Source organism: Aotus nancymaae, unplaced genomic scaffold (assembly GCF_030222135.1).
Source record: "Aotus nancymaae isolate 86718 unplaced genomic scaffold, 86718_ANA_hifiasm-v0.15.2.pri h1tg000053l, whole genome shotgun sequence".
NCBI classification, from domain to species: Eukaryota; Metazoa; Chordata; class Mammalia; order Primates; family Aotidae; genus Aotus; species Aotus nancymaae.
The window spans coordinates 28,126,928-28,142,436 of record NW_026988467.1 but is presented as its reverse complement, the minus strand read 5'-3'; the positions used below and the strand labels follow the sequence as shown (position 1 = coordinate 28,142,436).

The following is a 15,509-nucleotide window of genomic DNA, read 5'->3' as shown; positions in this document are numbered from 1 at the left end:
GCTGAGTTTTCTTCAGTTTATTCAAGTCCCCCACAGTGGAGGGCTGAGGCCTCCATAGTGCTGGGTTCAGCCAGCAGAGAGGGGTGAACTGCAGCCATCGGAAGCAGCGCCTTTGTTCCCACTGAACCAAGTGTCTGCTGAAACCGATGCTGCCAATTGTAGTCTCTCATCTTTGTGCTCAGCTGAGGCTGACGAGCCCAAGACCTGCATTGATCTTGTGAGCATGATGGTTGGTTCTGAGCTTGGGGGCCAGCCCTCACACCTCATCCTGCACACTCACCTCCAAGCCTACCTACACACTGTGCCAACAGCTTTGGATCCTAAGGCCAGTGGGAGTGTGGAATGGGCAGGAGAGCCCATCCTCCTGGCAGCTGCTGGAGCTCTGCCCCATCCACAGAGAGCTGGGCTGGCGAGTCATGTGGAGAGCAGGTGTCATACTTAGACCACACATTCCACCTGCTCTGGGTAAAGCGGCGTGCCTAGGAGGGCAGTGTTTCAGCACTCCTGAGCGGGCCCCTGGCAGCACCAAGGCTCTGCCTACCTTCTTGATGGGTGAGGTCAGAGGGAGCCCACAGCTCCATTAATCAAGTTAAGCAGACGTGGTGTGCATAGCAGAGCTGGCCCCTGCCAGATGTCCCTGTTCTCAGCAGAGTAGCACTTCAGACTGTGTTCCATGTCCTGCTCTGGCAACAAGGCTCAGGGCCTTTGGCAGCCTTAAAGTCATCTCGGTGGCAGACGGAGCGTGTCTGGCCAAGTCTGGCTTTCTCTTTTTATCCTATGAGTTCATAAAAAATAGACGCAAGTCCTGGTTTCCAAGAAGAAGGTAACAGTAAATCAGCCTGTTAACCTGCTGTCTGCCTACCCTGCCGCCCTTACCTTCCCCAGGCCGTTGGGCCTGTGAGCAGACAGTTGTGTTAAGCGAGGTCCCGGCGTCACAGGATTGGCACCGCATGAGGAGGCAGCACCATGTGTGCCGAGGCCTGGCTGAGTCCACCTGGGATCCCGTGTGGTGGTGGTGGGACATCAGCAGATAAGAGCATTCTAGTGCCTTCTTGTCTTCCCTCCCCCCAGCTTCCCCACCTTCTTCTGCTCCTAACCTAAGCAGCACAGATTTTGTGCAATGACAAGGAAAGGGAACATTCAGTGCCAGGCTTTTAATTACAGTTGCTTCGGGCTGCTGGCCTCTGTGCCAAGTGGCCATGGAGAGTGTTTTATCACACCACAAAGCCAACAAGTTCGGGTCTGTGGTGTGTGCCCTTGGCACCTGGTGAGGGTGGGGCTGTGCTTGTGGCCCACTGGAGAAAGGCTGGGCCCAGATTAGTTCACACAGGCATCAAAACAGCCAGCCAAGTGCAGCCCTGGGCTTCAGGCAGCCACTGGACCAGATGGAAATGCCTGTTGGGACCTTTAGAGCAGCCTCCAGGGAAGGCCTGTAATTGGGTAGGAAAGGGGGTTTTGGGAGGATGGCCAAGCTCTGGAAGGATGATGGGGACAGATTATACTGTGGGGTATGGCCAAATGAGAGAAGTACAACAATAATCATGTCCACAACACTTCACAGTTTACAAGGAGCGTTCCACTTGCTTCAGCATGCTTAATCCTCACATCAACCCTGCTTAGAGGACACAAGCTCAGAGAGGGGAAGTGACTTGTCCAGAGTCACACAGGCAGAAACCTAGGACAGAAGCTCCAGCCTTTTGCCACACTCAGTTGTTTTTCCATGAGGGGTAGGGGCAGATCCCCCGAGCTGGAGCCGCCAGGGCAGCCCTCGCTCAGGGCAGCACTGTGGTGACGCTGGTGAGCACTACATGCTCAGAGATTTTGGAGACGGAGCATTGGCTCTGCAAGGACAAGGACTTGTGGCTGACAGAGGAGCGGGGACTAGGGGCCTTCAGAGAACCGCAGGGACCCCGGCCAGGCAGGCAGCAGGAGAAGGCAGCCTTAAACTGCTCCCGGAATTTGCCTTGGTTGGGAGACAAAAGACACAGCCATAAGGAGACAGATGCAGCAGGAAGGGGCCTTGAGCCCAGGGACACCCACGCAGCTCCAGCCAAGCTGCCTGTGAGGGGTGGGGAGGGAGGGACAGAGCTGGGAGGGAGAGTCCTGAGGCCACCTCAGCACCACCGCTGCCGCCGGGGAGAGTGAGGACAGAGGCCCTGGAGCGCGTTCCCAAAGAGAGACAATCTGATTCCTTGACTGCGCTCTGGCTCAGAGGCTGGCTCAAACGTGGTGTCTGGCTCAGGGGCCTCAGGTCACCTCTGCCTTCCTTGGTGTGTATGTGGGCTCACTATCTGTTGCTAGGCTTGGCCCCTCTCTGCCCTTTGATCATGAAAATGACAGCAGCAGCAGCCCTTTTGCATATCGCAGTCACACTGTGCCGGGTGCCTCAGCCTCTGTCCCCCAGAGCATCCCAGCACCCAGAAAGGATAGAGTCCTTTATCCTCACTTCACAGATGAGATGCACAGAGGTACAGTGACTTGCCCCAGGCCACCCAGCCAGAAGCTAAACCCAATTCCAATTCCAAAGCCCTTCTCTTAAGCAGGCGGGGGAGGGGGGAAGGGAAGGAGGGACCACCATACCACCCATACCACCTTGTTCAGCCCAAGTATACCAGGGACACAGATTTTGTCAGGATGAAGCCCCTTTGATCATGTGTCATTAGCCTGCCAGCCTCTCTGGTGCCCAGCACAGGGCCGAGCACACAGTAGGTGCTCAGTAAACATAGGCCAAACCAAGTCATATGTGTCAGGAAGTCTGTCTGCCCTCCCCTCCCCACAGGGCTCATCTCTTCTGTTCTCTTTTCTGAGCTGGAAACCCGCAACCAGCCTTGTTGAGTAATTCTTGAGTCTCATTGAGGGTTATACTATTGACTCCTGATCCCTTCTTTAACCTTTTAATAGTTCCTCAAAGATTATTTCTGTCCAGGCTTGAACAGTCATCTGGACCAGTTCTTTAGAAACCTAGTCCCAAAGCAGAGGGCTGGTGAGTCACACTTCTGCTGAGTTCAGCATCAGGGCCATTACCACCCCGAGACTGGGAGGTAGAGGGAGAGGGTGGGCACGGTGGGACAGCAGAAAGGGGAGCCCTGGAGTGGGAGTGGGGGCAGCTGGGAAGGAAGACTTCCAGAGGGGACAACCCCTGAGATTCTGGTCACTCTGCCAGTGTGTGTCTAGCTGAGCAGGGGAAGCCCTTTCCCCAGGTCTAGCCTGTCTGCTGGTGACCCTCCTTTAACCCTGACACCTGGACTGTGCGATCCTTCCTCAGGCAGGGCTCCAGGGCCTTCCTCCCACAGGTGTAACTCCATCTGGGGAAGATGGACTCTCTGCCTGTGCTGACTGGAGGTCCTGCTGTGCCTGCACTGGGATGGGAGTGGGGGCGAGCTGGCCTAGCCCCTGCCCTTCCACTCACTCACTGGTCTGCAGAATCGCAAAACTGGATCCTGGGTGCAGGCTACTGTGGGGAGTGTGGCCTGTCTCCCACTCAGGCCAGGGCTCCTTGGGGTGGGTCCTCCCAGAGCAGGATCACTGTGCCCACAGCAGCATATCCTTGCCTACCGTCCTTTATTTGGGCCCTGGCTTGGGGATGGGGAGACTTGTCACATGGACTGTTGGCCACCCTCAGTCGCTGCCTCCCCAGCCTGCTCACCGCTGAGGAAGTTGTAGATGATGGGGTTGGCAGCGCTGTTGGCGTACACCAGCCAGTGGGAGAAGGTGAAGCAGGCGTAGACAGCTTCGCGGTTGCTGGCTTGGCGGAACATCCCGAACACCCTAGGCCCAGGGTGGAGGAGTGTCAGAAATGGGGTAGCTGTGTGTGCATGTGTTGGGGGAGCACTGCTCACAGAACCTGAGCTGTAAAGGGCAGGAGTTCCTACTGCCCACTTCCATCCAAGTTTTCTGGCCTTCTGTATCTGAGGTCTTGGCCAGGGTTTGGGGTTCTGAACATGGAGGGTGTCAAGCTCTGCGGTGGACATCGCCAGTCTCCTGGCCATCAGATCCCCTGGGGCTTCCCATCCGCTTTCTCATCCATCCTCACAGCAACATGATGAGTCATAAACATCATCCATCTTTCCGTTAAGGAAACTGAGGCTCAGAGAGGTAAACTGACATGCCGAAGATCACACAGCCAGGAAGTGGCCAAACACAATCTCCAAGTAAGACTGTCTTCTGTCTAGTAGCCCGCATTCTCTCCCCGGCACCCTGTGGCCCTCATTGGCTGTCCCTCCAGACACATATGTGGTTTACTCTCTCACTTCCTTCAAGTCTCCGCCCAAATGCCATTTCCTTGGAAAGGCTTTTTTTTTTTTTTTTTTTTGAGACAGGGTCTTGCTCTGTCACCCAGGCTGGAGTGCAGTGGTGCAATCATGGCTCGCTGCAGCCTCGACCTCCTGGGCTCAAGCTATTCTTCCACCTCAGTCTGTGTAGCTAGAACTACAGGCACATGCCACCATGCCTGGATAATTTTTTTGAATTTTAGTAGAGACAAAGTCTCACTATGTTGCCCAGGCTGATCTTGAACTCCTGGCCTCAAGCGATCCTCTCTCTTTGGCCTCCCAACACATTGGGATTACAGGCATGAGCCACTGCACCTGGCCCGCTGCTTTTTTTTAAACCATTATATCTAAAGCGAAAGCAAAAACCCACCAACTCTTGTCATTGGCACTCCCCATCCTATTTTGTTTTTCTCCCCAGCAGTGATCACTGCCTGACATTGTCATATACACTGAGTTTTCTATTTACGTCCCTTCTCTCCTGTTAGAATGCAGCCTCCATGAGGCAGGGGCTTGATCTGTCTTCTGCACTTGTTCACTCTATTTCCAGCCCCCTAAAATGTGATGATTGAGTGAATGAATGCGTGAATTTTCACGATAGCCCTAGGAGACAGAGGCTCAGAGAAGAGAAATGGCCTGCCCAAGGTCACACAGTGGAGAAGGGATGGAGCCACATCTTTATCCCAAGCAAGGAGAGCTCCTTCCCCTGACCTCAAACTTCTCCCCACCCCAACCATACCCCATGCTCTCACCTCTTAAGGACATTGAGGACACTGATGGGCAGGTAGCAGAGGGCGAAGACCAGCAGCACCACCATCAGCATCTTGGCTGTCTTCCTCCGCGCACGCATCTGCTTCACTTCAGCCAGGAAGGCGCGGGCCCGGGGCTGGGGCTCTCCACTCAGGTCCCCCAGCTGGTCTGAGGGCCGCTTCCAGTTCCGAACCAGTGCTGAGGTGGTGCCGGGGATCTGTCCAGCACACATAGAGATAGCAGTGGTGGGTATAGCACCTTGGGAGGGTGGTTGCCTTTTGTGGGGCCCCCTCCAGGCTGGACCCTGGGCAGGGTGGGGGGCAAAGGGAACAAGCCCTTGCAAGAGAAAGGACCCTAATGTTTATGATAAAGCACTCTCGATTTGAGAGTGAACAATAGACTTTCTTTTTCTTTTTCTTTCTTTTTTTTGAGATAGAATTTCACTCTTGTCATCTAGGCTGGAGTGCAATGGTGCGATCTTGGCTCACTGCAACCTCAGCCTCCTGAATAGCTGGGACTACAGGTGTGTACCCCCATGCCCAGCTAATTTTTGTATTTTTAGTAGAGATGGGGTTTCACCATGTTGGCCAGGCTGGTCTTGAACTCCTGACCTCAGGTGATCCCCCTGCCTCAGCCTCCCAAAGTGCTAGGATTACAGGCGTGAGCCACTGCGCCTGGTCTAGACTTTGATTTTCCATTAGCTCATTGTGAAACCCCCTGCAACATGCCTTGTGGAAAGATATTATTGGCCCTTAGGTATAGATGAAGCAACTAAGACTCAGAGAGGTGGGGACCCTTGACAAGACCCCAGGCCACATCCTCTCAGCTGCCCATCCATCCTCCCTAAATCTCCAACACTATCTTTGAGGGTAGGGGTGAGGGTGAGTTGTGCCTCCCCTGGGTCATACCAGACTGTGGGGAGGCCTGTGCAAGGGGTGAACAGGTGGGCAGCATGGAATGGCCTGGGCCAGTGCCCATAACCCTGGCTGTTTCTGGGCTCCCGGAGAAGCCTCTCCTACCACTGGACACTTGAGTCACCCACAACAGAGGGGTATGGCGCTACAGTTCCAGAAACATGCGTCTAAAGCCAGCTCAGACATTTGTGAGCTATGTGACCTTGGCCGCCTCACTTTCCTTTCTCAGCCTGGCTTTCATGTCTGTCACATGAGGAGGATTATGCTTGTGTCCTGCTCGGCTGGGGGGTTGTGGGAGCAGATGATCAGTGTGGGTGGACTGCAGGGCTGGCCACCCAAGAAGAGCCCTACTGGACTGCGTGCTCCTCCCAGGCAGGACCTGGGTCTCAGCCAGTCTGTGTCCCCACCCACTGCCCGGCACGGCCTGGGTGCAAGCCAATACTGTCTGTGGAATGTAGGTGACGTCCCCAAGTGTGAGAGTCCCTTCCTGAGCCTGGTCATGTTCTGGGCTGCATTTTCTCACTTCCCAGACACCAACCCAGGACTCCCACTCGCTAGGCCAAGGGCCTCTGAACACCCCTGCCCCCCAAAAAACCTAGGAAACCCACTGTGGGTCAGTCTGCAATGCAGGAAAGAAGACAGGCCCTGGAACCGGAAGGCTCTGCTGCTGTCGGCTGTGGCAAGTGGGTGCCCTTATTTGCCATTCGTGACGTTTGCAGCTTTTGTTAGATAGTTGTTAAGACATTGGATGCAAAGTGCCTAGTTTGGCAAGCAAGACGGAGTTACTATTATTGTTGCAGTGGTACTAAACTGAGCAGTGGGGGGCTCACAGATCTGGGTTTTACTTCCTGATCCACTCGCTGAGTAGTTTGGGGGAAGTTTTATTGATCTTCTGGGTCTCGGTTTTCTCATATATTTAATGGGGGCAACAAATGATGGTTAAGAGGATGTGAGACTATCTGGGAGCGGATGGTTCAATACATGGCAGCCACTCATATTAGAAGGATGTGTTACTACTATTGCATTCCAGGGTGGCCACTAGCGCTTTTCGCCTTGAGTTCGACGTGTCTCTGGGCTTCCCCTCTTTGGTTGCAGCCAAGTTGGCATGTGCTGATGGCAGAGGACTGTCTACTCCGTTAGGCCAGTAGCCCCCTACCCCCCGCCCTAGCCCACACGGTGACACCAGAGTGGGCCTTACCTGGCGGCCCCAGAGCTTTCGGAATATCTGGAAATAGGCCATGGCCATGAGGCCCAGTGGGGCCAGGTAGGTGACAACGAAGAAGCAGCTGTGGTAGATCTTGGGATAGAGGTCATCTGCAGGGGTCAAAACGTACAAAGTCAGGCCCCGTCTGAGAGCCCCACCCTGCCCTGGTTAGCAATGCCACCCTGTCCTGACTAGGGCCAAAGCAAGGCCTAGGAGCAGCTGGACCCCATGCAGCCAGCATGACAGACAGAGACCCTGGAGTTGTCCAACTTGGGGTGTCCATCCTGGAAGGATGTCTACACTAGAGCAGATGTCTACATAAGAGAAGGTACCCACCCTGGGATATCCCTGGTAAGTGCCAGCCTAGGGTGTCCCCTAGGGAGATACCTGCCCTGGGATTTCCTACCCTGGAAGGGTCCCTGCTAGATGCCCGCCCTAGGGGTACGTGCTCCCAAAGTGCCCACCTGAGGGGATGCCTGCTTGAGGCTTCCACCATTACCTGCCCAGTGTTCATCACAGACAGAGAAGAGCCATGTTCGGTTGGCTAGCTCGGGCAGCACACTGCTGCATTCCATGACTGCAGCCTGGGGCACCATGACAGCCAGTGACACAGCCCAGATGCCCAGGATGGAGCCACGGGCCCGCCGGGCTGTGCTCTTGAACAATAGCGGGTGGCAGATGGCATACCAGCGGTCCAGGGCGATGAAGCTGAGAGTCAGCACTGCCACTGACACAGACACAGCCTGGCCAATGGGGACACAACGTCAGTCATTTTGGGGGCCACTCAGAGATGGGAGAGTAGGTGAGTGAGGAGGCTGATGGCAGGTGCAGTGCAGGGCAAATCCTGACTCCACCACTTACTGGCTGTGTAAATGTGGGTAAGTCACTCATCCTCTCTGAGGCTTGTCTACAGAATAGGAATATACCATCTACCAGGCAGGATTCAAGTGAAATCATGTCTAAACAATGTCCAGCTTCAGACCTGGCACATGGTAGGAGCACCCCTACTGTGAATAATAACTTGCACCTACAGAACTTACTATGTGCTGGCCACTGTTCTTAACATCCTCACAACAACCCTACAAAATAAGTGCTCTAACCCCCCATTACAGATGAGGAAACCGAGGCACAGAATTCCCTCATCCTTCTGTCTTTATGCTCAGGGTCACCAGAGTTAACTAGTTGAGTGGGAAACCTCGAAACAGTGGGAATCCAACAGGCATTTCTCCGTCCTGGAATGCCATCCCTTCCCCAGGCTGTTAGGAAAAGAATCCTCATTCTGGGAGGCAGAGATGAGTCTGGGCCAGAAGTGTGTGGGCATTGCCTCCAGGGGTGGATCCTGCCCTCTGGGGTGCAGGAAGTGGATCGAAGCGTACAAACTGAGAGAAGTCTTCCTTCCACCCCACTAACACCATCTGGACATCCTGGTTTCCACCACTGGGTCTTCTGGCCAGTGTGGGAGGGAGAGGAGAAGGCTGTTTCCATCAGGCCCCCTCATGTCTGCCCCTTTGGGACTGGGGAGCAGGCCCAGGGTGTTGTGTATGTGTCTCTGTCTCTGTGGGCTGTGCCTCTCCTCCACTATGTGCCTGTGTACCTGGAGGTGACTACATGTGTCCACACGTATCTATGTATATGTCTGTGACTGCAACCAGGAGGGGATCTTTGTGAGTGTGTGGGGTTGTGTCTGTGTCCTTGAGTGTCTGATCTGGTGGCTTGCCCTTGCTTGCAGTAGAGGATGACACTTCAGGGGTCGTGAGCCACTGACCTGTCTGAAAGGCAAATCTGAGGGTCATGGAGGCCTATGCAAGGCCGTGGGTTTTGTGCAGGTGTGACAAGGAGTAGTGAGGGGTGCCTGGGCAGAGCTCACCTGTAGATAGGGGATGACCTTGCAGAGGGCATGGCCAAAGAGCCAGGACTCAGTGATGTCTACTAGCAGGCTGGCCGGCAGGCAGATGGCTGTCACCAGGACATCAGCCAGAGACAGGTTCACGATGAAGTAGTTGGTGACTGTCCTCATCTGGTGGTTCCGCCACACAGCCAGGCAGACTGCAGGGTGCAGCAGGGTGAGGTGAAGCTGGTGGCAGAGCCACGCCCATCCTGGTTCTGCCCAATCAGTGAGCCCCTCCCCACACACCCCTCCTTCAGTCCCCAGGGAAAGCTGGCAGCACTGCAGGGCAAGCTCTGGACCTACCCAGCGTGTTGCCCACCAGGGCCACGAGGAACACAGCTACATAGGCTGTGATGAGGACCCACTCATACTGCTTTGGGTACAGATAATCGTGCCACAGATAGCGGAGAAACTCATCTTCATAGTCTGGAGGCACAGGGGACGGCTCCCTGCTGCCAGGGGGGACCCCCATCTGGGCCCCTGGGGTGGCTGAGGGCTCCATGAGCTCAGGAGGTGCGGCAGCAGAGAGGCATCCTAGGCTCTGTGGAGGGAGAGGAGGGAACCCTGGGCCAGCCCTCAGTCCGCTCCCCTCAGGGTATCTGAAAGCTTGCACCCACGTCTTTTGGGGTCTCAGCCCCAAACTTCCTGAAGGGAGGAAGGAAAGAAAGGAGTGGGGAAAGAGGGAAGGAAGGAAACATTAGGGAGTGTGGCAGGCACTTTGCATATAAGTTTCCTCTTAATTCTCACAGTCATGAAATTGATGGAGGAAGACAGACCTGGGTTGCATCCCAATTCCACACAGTTGCCTTAGGTAACTTACCTGGCCTCTTTCAGCCTCGGTTTCCCCATCCATCTAATGGGGTGATAACCCTACCTACCTTACAGGGCCGAGATGAGGAGTAATGAGCTCTGATGCATGCCAAATGCCTCACCAAGAACCTGGCACGAGAAGGTGGTTTGGGGGATGTTTCCGGCTACTCTTATTAGGGTACCCTGCTTTGCAGATGAGATGGAAGCTCAGAGAGATTCCCTTGCTCAAGGTCACAAAGCTCCTAAGCCAGGTCTGTCCGAACCCACCAAACACCATAGATTTAGGTGGAAAAGCCATCCCGATTTCAAATGTTTCTTGAGCCAGTTCACAGGCTTTAATTTTGGGTTGGGAAAAAGGGTCAATGGAGGTGTTAGAGACCCAAACTCCACCCGCCAGACCTGCCAGACCTGCCAGACCCTCCAGTGGGCACAAGCGCGCGCGCGCACACACACACACACACAGACACACACACACACCACAGTGGGGGTGGTTCGGGGAGGGACTGACGACCCCTTGGGAGCAATGGGGGCGTCCAAGCCCCCTGCGGGGCCCCCTTTGGGTCCCCAGGGCCGCGACGCTCCCCGACGGCCGCCAGGAGCCGCTGTTCCGGCGTGCTGGCCGCTCTCCATTCATAAATCCAGCCAGCCTGGCTACCCGCCTCTCTCTCCTCCCGCACTCAGCCCTTCCTTCACCCGGCTGGCCTGGGAAGACCCCTGCCGGGTGCCGGAGGGTTGCGGATCACCGGAGACCCCTGGGGAGGGAGAGGGGACGCCTTCGTACCCCACTGAACGCCGGCAGGCCCGCTCCGTCCGCGGGACCTCCCTGCACCTCGGGGGCTGCAGGGGCTCCGGGGAGGCGCGGGGAGCGAGGGCACTCGGGGTTCTGCAGTAGCCTGCCTGGAGGAGAGCAGCGCAGGCCGGGGAGCCAGTCTCCCAGCACCCCGCTTACCACCCGAGAATCTTGGCTCCCCTCATCCCTCACCGCAGGTCTTTGGAACCCCATCCCGGGCCTGGGGGGTCCCCCACACCCCGCACCTGTTGACTCCGGGACCCGGGCGTTCTCGGCTGCTGGTGCCCGGACCTGGCACCGGGAACTTCGCCCTCCTGTGGGGAAGGCCGGACCTCTGGGGTCCGAGGCTGCGGGAGGGGGCCGGGGCAGCCCCCTCCCTAGGCTGCGCTGCCTCGGCTCGAGGGGCTGAACGCGAGGCCGGGCTACTGCGCGGGCTGTGGCTCGGCGCGGGCCCCGCCGGGCTGCTCGCTGCGTGGAGGGGGGCCGGTGGGAGAGGCAGGGCGGGGTGGGAGCCCCCAGCAGGTCTCGGCTCCGTGTTTTCCAGCCCCGAGACCCGCAGGGCGGAGAGAGACGCTCGTTCCTTCTCGCCTCCCACTTCACGCTTCCATCCCACCTTCATTCATGCGTCCATCCGTTCATTCACTCCATCCCCATTCATTCCACATTTATGCCCCTGGCCACCCTGCATTCTGAGCGCACTTAGTGTGTGCCGGCGGACCTGGCAGCTTCGGAGGGCCACAGTGCAGAGGTGGAGCCCAGCCCCGCCTCTCCTTGCTGCCTCACCTAACTGAGGAGGAGGATGGCACAGGCGGGTCACAGGGGTGAGACAGAGAGGATGCCGCCACCGCCTCCAGCCCAGCTCCGGATGCTGCTGGAACAGCTAGCTCCCAACGATGCCAGAGAGCCCTGCTCTCCCGTCTCCCAGCCCCTCCCCATTCTTTCTGCCCCCAATTATTCTTTTTGTTATACCTACTGCTCCCCTCCCAAAACAGGGACGCTGGTGGGGGCAGGAGTGGGGGTTCATTAATTCCACAAATAACGATTTATTAAGCTATGTGCCAAACAATGAGATATATTAATAAAGTTACATGATGTCTGATCTCGTTTAATTTTCACATCAACCTGGTGAGGTAGTTATTATTGTCCCCATTTTACAGATGAGGACACTGGACCCACATGGTGCAATGACTTGCCCAAGGTCACACAGCAGAGGCAGAGCTGGGCGTCAAGCCTGTGCCTCTCTCAGATCTACCAGCCTCTCTCATCAGATGGAGGCTCCCTGCCCTGCAAAGTCTCTCTGGCTGCTGGAGGAGGCAGGTGCACAGCTAGGCAATTTTTCCTTGGTGTGGGGAGAGTGCGAGGGACCTGGGGGCTGTGGCGCACAGGAGGACAGACGACTCAGCCAGGGCATGAGAACAGGCTTCCTGGAGCAGGAGCATCTCCATGGAGACCTGGAGAATAAGAAGGTAACCCTGCAAGGGGGATTGTAGTATTCAAGGCGAGGTATTCAAGGTCAGGAAACAGCAGGTGCAAAGGCTTGAAGGTTGGGGCTTCTGGAAATCACTCACTCAAGGGAAGGTGAAGGGTGACTGCCTGAGCATCAAGCAGTCACCTTGGCCATTCCCTACCTCAGGATAGGACCTTCCTAACACGTCACCCTCTGAAACTCACACTCTTTCCCTCCTGGGAGGTGATTCCTGGGATGTAACCACCGTCTTTCCCGTTGCAGCCAAAGCCCTTTTCAAAGGCTCTGGAGATGCACCATTAGGCATAGGAGGTGTGGAAGAGGAACTGGAGCAGCACAAGGGGCGGGGCCGGTGACCTTCACCTCTGCAGAGCAGGAGGATGGATTGAAGCCAAACCCAAGGCAGAACTTTGTCCTTGGGCAGATATGGCATCTGCATGGTGGGTGATGTCCTTTCTGCCCTAGGTGCTGGCTGAGATAGATGGAGTGAAGGGACTCAGAAGAGGGGCTGATGTGTGTGTGTGCATGGGTGTCTGCATATGTGTGCATGTGTGTGTGTTTGTGTTTGAGTCTTGAATTCAAGTAAGGGCTGTGGTGTGTGTCTAGGGAATCCAGTGTGTGTGTGTGTGTGTGTGTTTGTGTGTGTGTGTATGTGTCTGACTGTGCATATGAGCAGAGTATGGGCTCTGGGTTAATGACTGGTGTCACCCTGGGTGGGATGTGTCTGTCTGGGTTTTGATCTGTCCCTGTGCTTTGGCCTTTTTGTCTATGAGGAACGTGTATGTGTGAGGGGGTGTCTGTTTCTCAGTGTGGATCTGAATGCTCAACTGTGGCTTTGACTAGTGCTTGTGAGTGTGGACATGCCTTTGTGTGCAAAGCTCTGTGAGTGTGTGTATGTGGAACTTGGTATATCTGTTCCCACGGCAATGACTCATCTTACCCCCCCCCGCATTCTTTCCCCAACCTGGAGCTGTGACTGTTTGCTATGTTGAGGCTGAGGAGGGGGATGCACCATGTGGGGGGATGGGAGGCAGATTGTGCAGGGACACTCCAATGACAGCTGCGGCAAACAAGGTGCAGCCAGCGAAGTGGAAGGTACAGCTCCATGTTTGTCTGTGTGGGCGGGAGGCACCAGCCGAGCCCAGCACAGCCCCGACTTAGAACCTAACCCAGAATGCGGATCTCCACGATTCAGGGCCTCCCAGATACCCTGGCTTGGAGTGGACAAGGGGCTCACCAGGTTCCCCAAGTCATGACACAGGTTGGTGCATGTCTGTGTAGGGAGGAACTCATGGCTGAGAACTCCCCCCAGTGCACAATTTCACAGAGCCAGTCCCAGCTCCACTCAAGAGGACTCTCAATTGCCAACCTTCCCCAACCCTTTATCCTTTGGGTCCCCAAAGATGACTGCTCCCCAGGTCAAAGGGTCCTGAGAGCTTCCTGCCACACACAAGCAACAGATCTCTCTGTCTCCCCTATCAGACTCTGGCCAGGTATTTTCAAGCCAGCCACAGGAGCCAGGGCTCTGGCCCAGAGGCACTAGACCTCGCAGCCTCTCTGGTCATGAATCTGGCCTATTTAGCCACAGCCTGAGGGTGGGAGAGGCCAGTTATTTGGCCTAGATGGGCATGGGAGAGAGTGGGTGTATGCTCAGAGAAAATCCTGGGGGCGGGGCGGTAGGAACCAGCAGTGCTCTAGAAGGCCTACAAGGAGCTGCAGGCTTTTGGTCCCCGGGCACAACAGCACTGGCCTCTGGGAACCCCTGGCAAAATGCCCACATCCAAGGGAGGACCCCAGGGACCTCAGGTCCTCCATGTCCAGGCTGGGCTCCCAGTCCTGGCGCCTCCTCTGCCCAGGGAGGGCTGGCTTCAAGCCTTTGCTGCGCTTGAGCTGTCTGTCAACAGGGGCCCGCATGACCTCGTTCCTGGAACCAGCCAGCCCCAGCCTTGTTGATCTAATCCTGAGCCTCTGAGCCACAGGTCCCTGTCATATCCATCTTCAAGTGTCACCCTAGGCACTGGCCCCAGTTGCTACCTCCTCTTCCCTCCCAATTCTGATGTGACTTACAGTAACCTCTGTCTGGCTAAGACTAGAGTAATTGAAATATAATTGGGTTTCCTCTTGCTAATGCCGCTACAGACCTGGGAACGTGGATAGGAAAACTCTGGGCAGGGCAGAGGTGCCTTGTAGAAGAACAGAGATCAGGCAGCAGGCTGAGGTATGGGATTGGGTGAGGGGAGGGCCAGCAGAGATGGGCTGTGTGGAGGAAAGGGGGTTCTCAGGGCGGCGCCTAGGGAGGCCACTGAGCAGCTGTGGTGTTTTGGTCTTTGGGCCTCTGGGAGCTTATGCCCAGGGAGGGACCCAGAGACCTCCTGTTCCCCATATCCAGGTCCTCAGCCTTTGTGCCTCTTCTCCTCTGGATGGGCCTCCTCCTTCAGGGTCTGTGTGGCTTGAAGGGGACAGGCAGCCACCAGGAGAGGAGGAGCCCAGGACCCAGAGTCAGGCATTCTCTGTGACTCCAAAAGCTAGAGCATCTTCCTTTTTTGTTTTGTTTTGTTTTTTGAGACAGTCTTGCTCTGTTGCCCAAGCTGGAGTGCAATGGCACGATCATGACTCACTGCAATCTCCACCTCCTGCTTAAGCGATCCTCCTGCCTTGGCCTCCCAAAGTGCTGGGATTACAAGCGTGAGCCACTACTCCCGGCCAAGAGTGCATCTTCAAGCCCGTGGCAGGAGCCAGGGAGAAGGGGCTGAAGCCAGCACCCTTCTGTCTCTCCACTCACTCATATACTCACTCAACAAACAAACACGGAGGCCAGGTAAGCTGCAGAGATGGAGGTCCTCCTGGTTAGGCTGGGGAGACCCTCATGGAGAAGAGTAGACAGAGTGGTGTCAAATGCATCAGGATGGAGCCTATGGAGGCAGGCTGGGGGCGGAACGGACAGCACCAAACAGCATAAGAACCACCCAAAACACATCCCCTCCCTCCCGCCCCCACCCGCCCCTGGTGTTGAGGGGAGGTCAGGAGCAAGGCTTTGGGGTCAGGAAGATGGGGATTAGACACCATTCTGCTGCTTACTACTAGGCGATCTTGGGCTGGTCACTTCCTTCACCTCCGGGATAGGCTGAATAATGACCCCGAAGATGTCCACGTCCTAACCCCCAGAACCTGTGGCTACGTTCCATGGCAAAAGGGGCTTTGAAGATGCGGCTAAATTAAGGATCTTGAGATGAGGAGCTTATCCCGGATTGTGCAGGTGGGCCCGGTGCAATCACACGGTCCTTGTAAGAGGGAGCCCCGAGGGTCAGAAAGAGAAGACACGATGATGGAAGAGGGAATGCAGTCCCGCCAAGCCCTGGATTTTAGCCCCATGAGACTTTTGACTTCTAGTGCCACGAGAGAATAAACTTGAGTGGTTTT

At 55.9% G+C, this 15,509-nt stretch overlaps 1 protein-coding gene across 1 annotated transcript; it reads right to left on the bottom strand.

The window, feature by feature from the left end:
- Positions 1-1,539: 1,539 nt before the first annotated feature.
- On the bottom strand, positions 1,540-11,062 carry HCRTR1 (hypocretin receptor 1). The gene is made up of 9 exons (XM_012440110.3): positions 10,870-11,062; positions 9,903-9,963; positions 9,328-9,669; positions 9,004-9,182; positions 7,636-7,879; positions 7,131-7,246; positions 5,021-5,235; positions 3,647-3,768; positions 1,540-1,963 (listed from the first exon to the last, which is right to left on the bottom strand). Exons 3-9 carry the CDS (start codon positions 9,524-9,526, stop codon positions 1,773-1,775), a joined length of 1,266 nt encoding a protein of 421 aa, XP_012295533.2. The 5' UTR covers positions 9,527-9,669; positions 9,903-9,963; positions 10,870-11,062; the 3' UTR covers positions 1,540-1,772.
- Between the last annotated feature and the right edge of the window lie 4,447 nt (positions 11,063-15,509).

Excerpts from the sequence above, each read along its gene's own strand:
- HCRTR1 (XM_012440110.3), bottom strand. The coding sequence starts at position 9,526 with ATGGAGCCCTCAGCCACCCCAGGGGCCCAGATGGGGGTCCCCCCTGGC. Across the intron at positions 3,769-5,020 it reads GTCCTCAATGTCCTTAAGAG|GGTGTTCGGGATGTTCCGCC; the intron begins GTGAGAGCATGG and ends CCCTGGGCCTAG. Across the intron at positions 1,964-3,646 it reads CATCTACAACTTCCTCAGCG|GCAAATTCCGGGAGCAGTTT; the intron begins GTGAGCAGGCTG and ends CTCCCAACCAAG.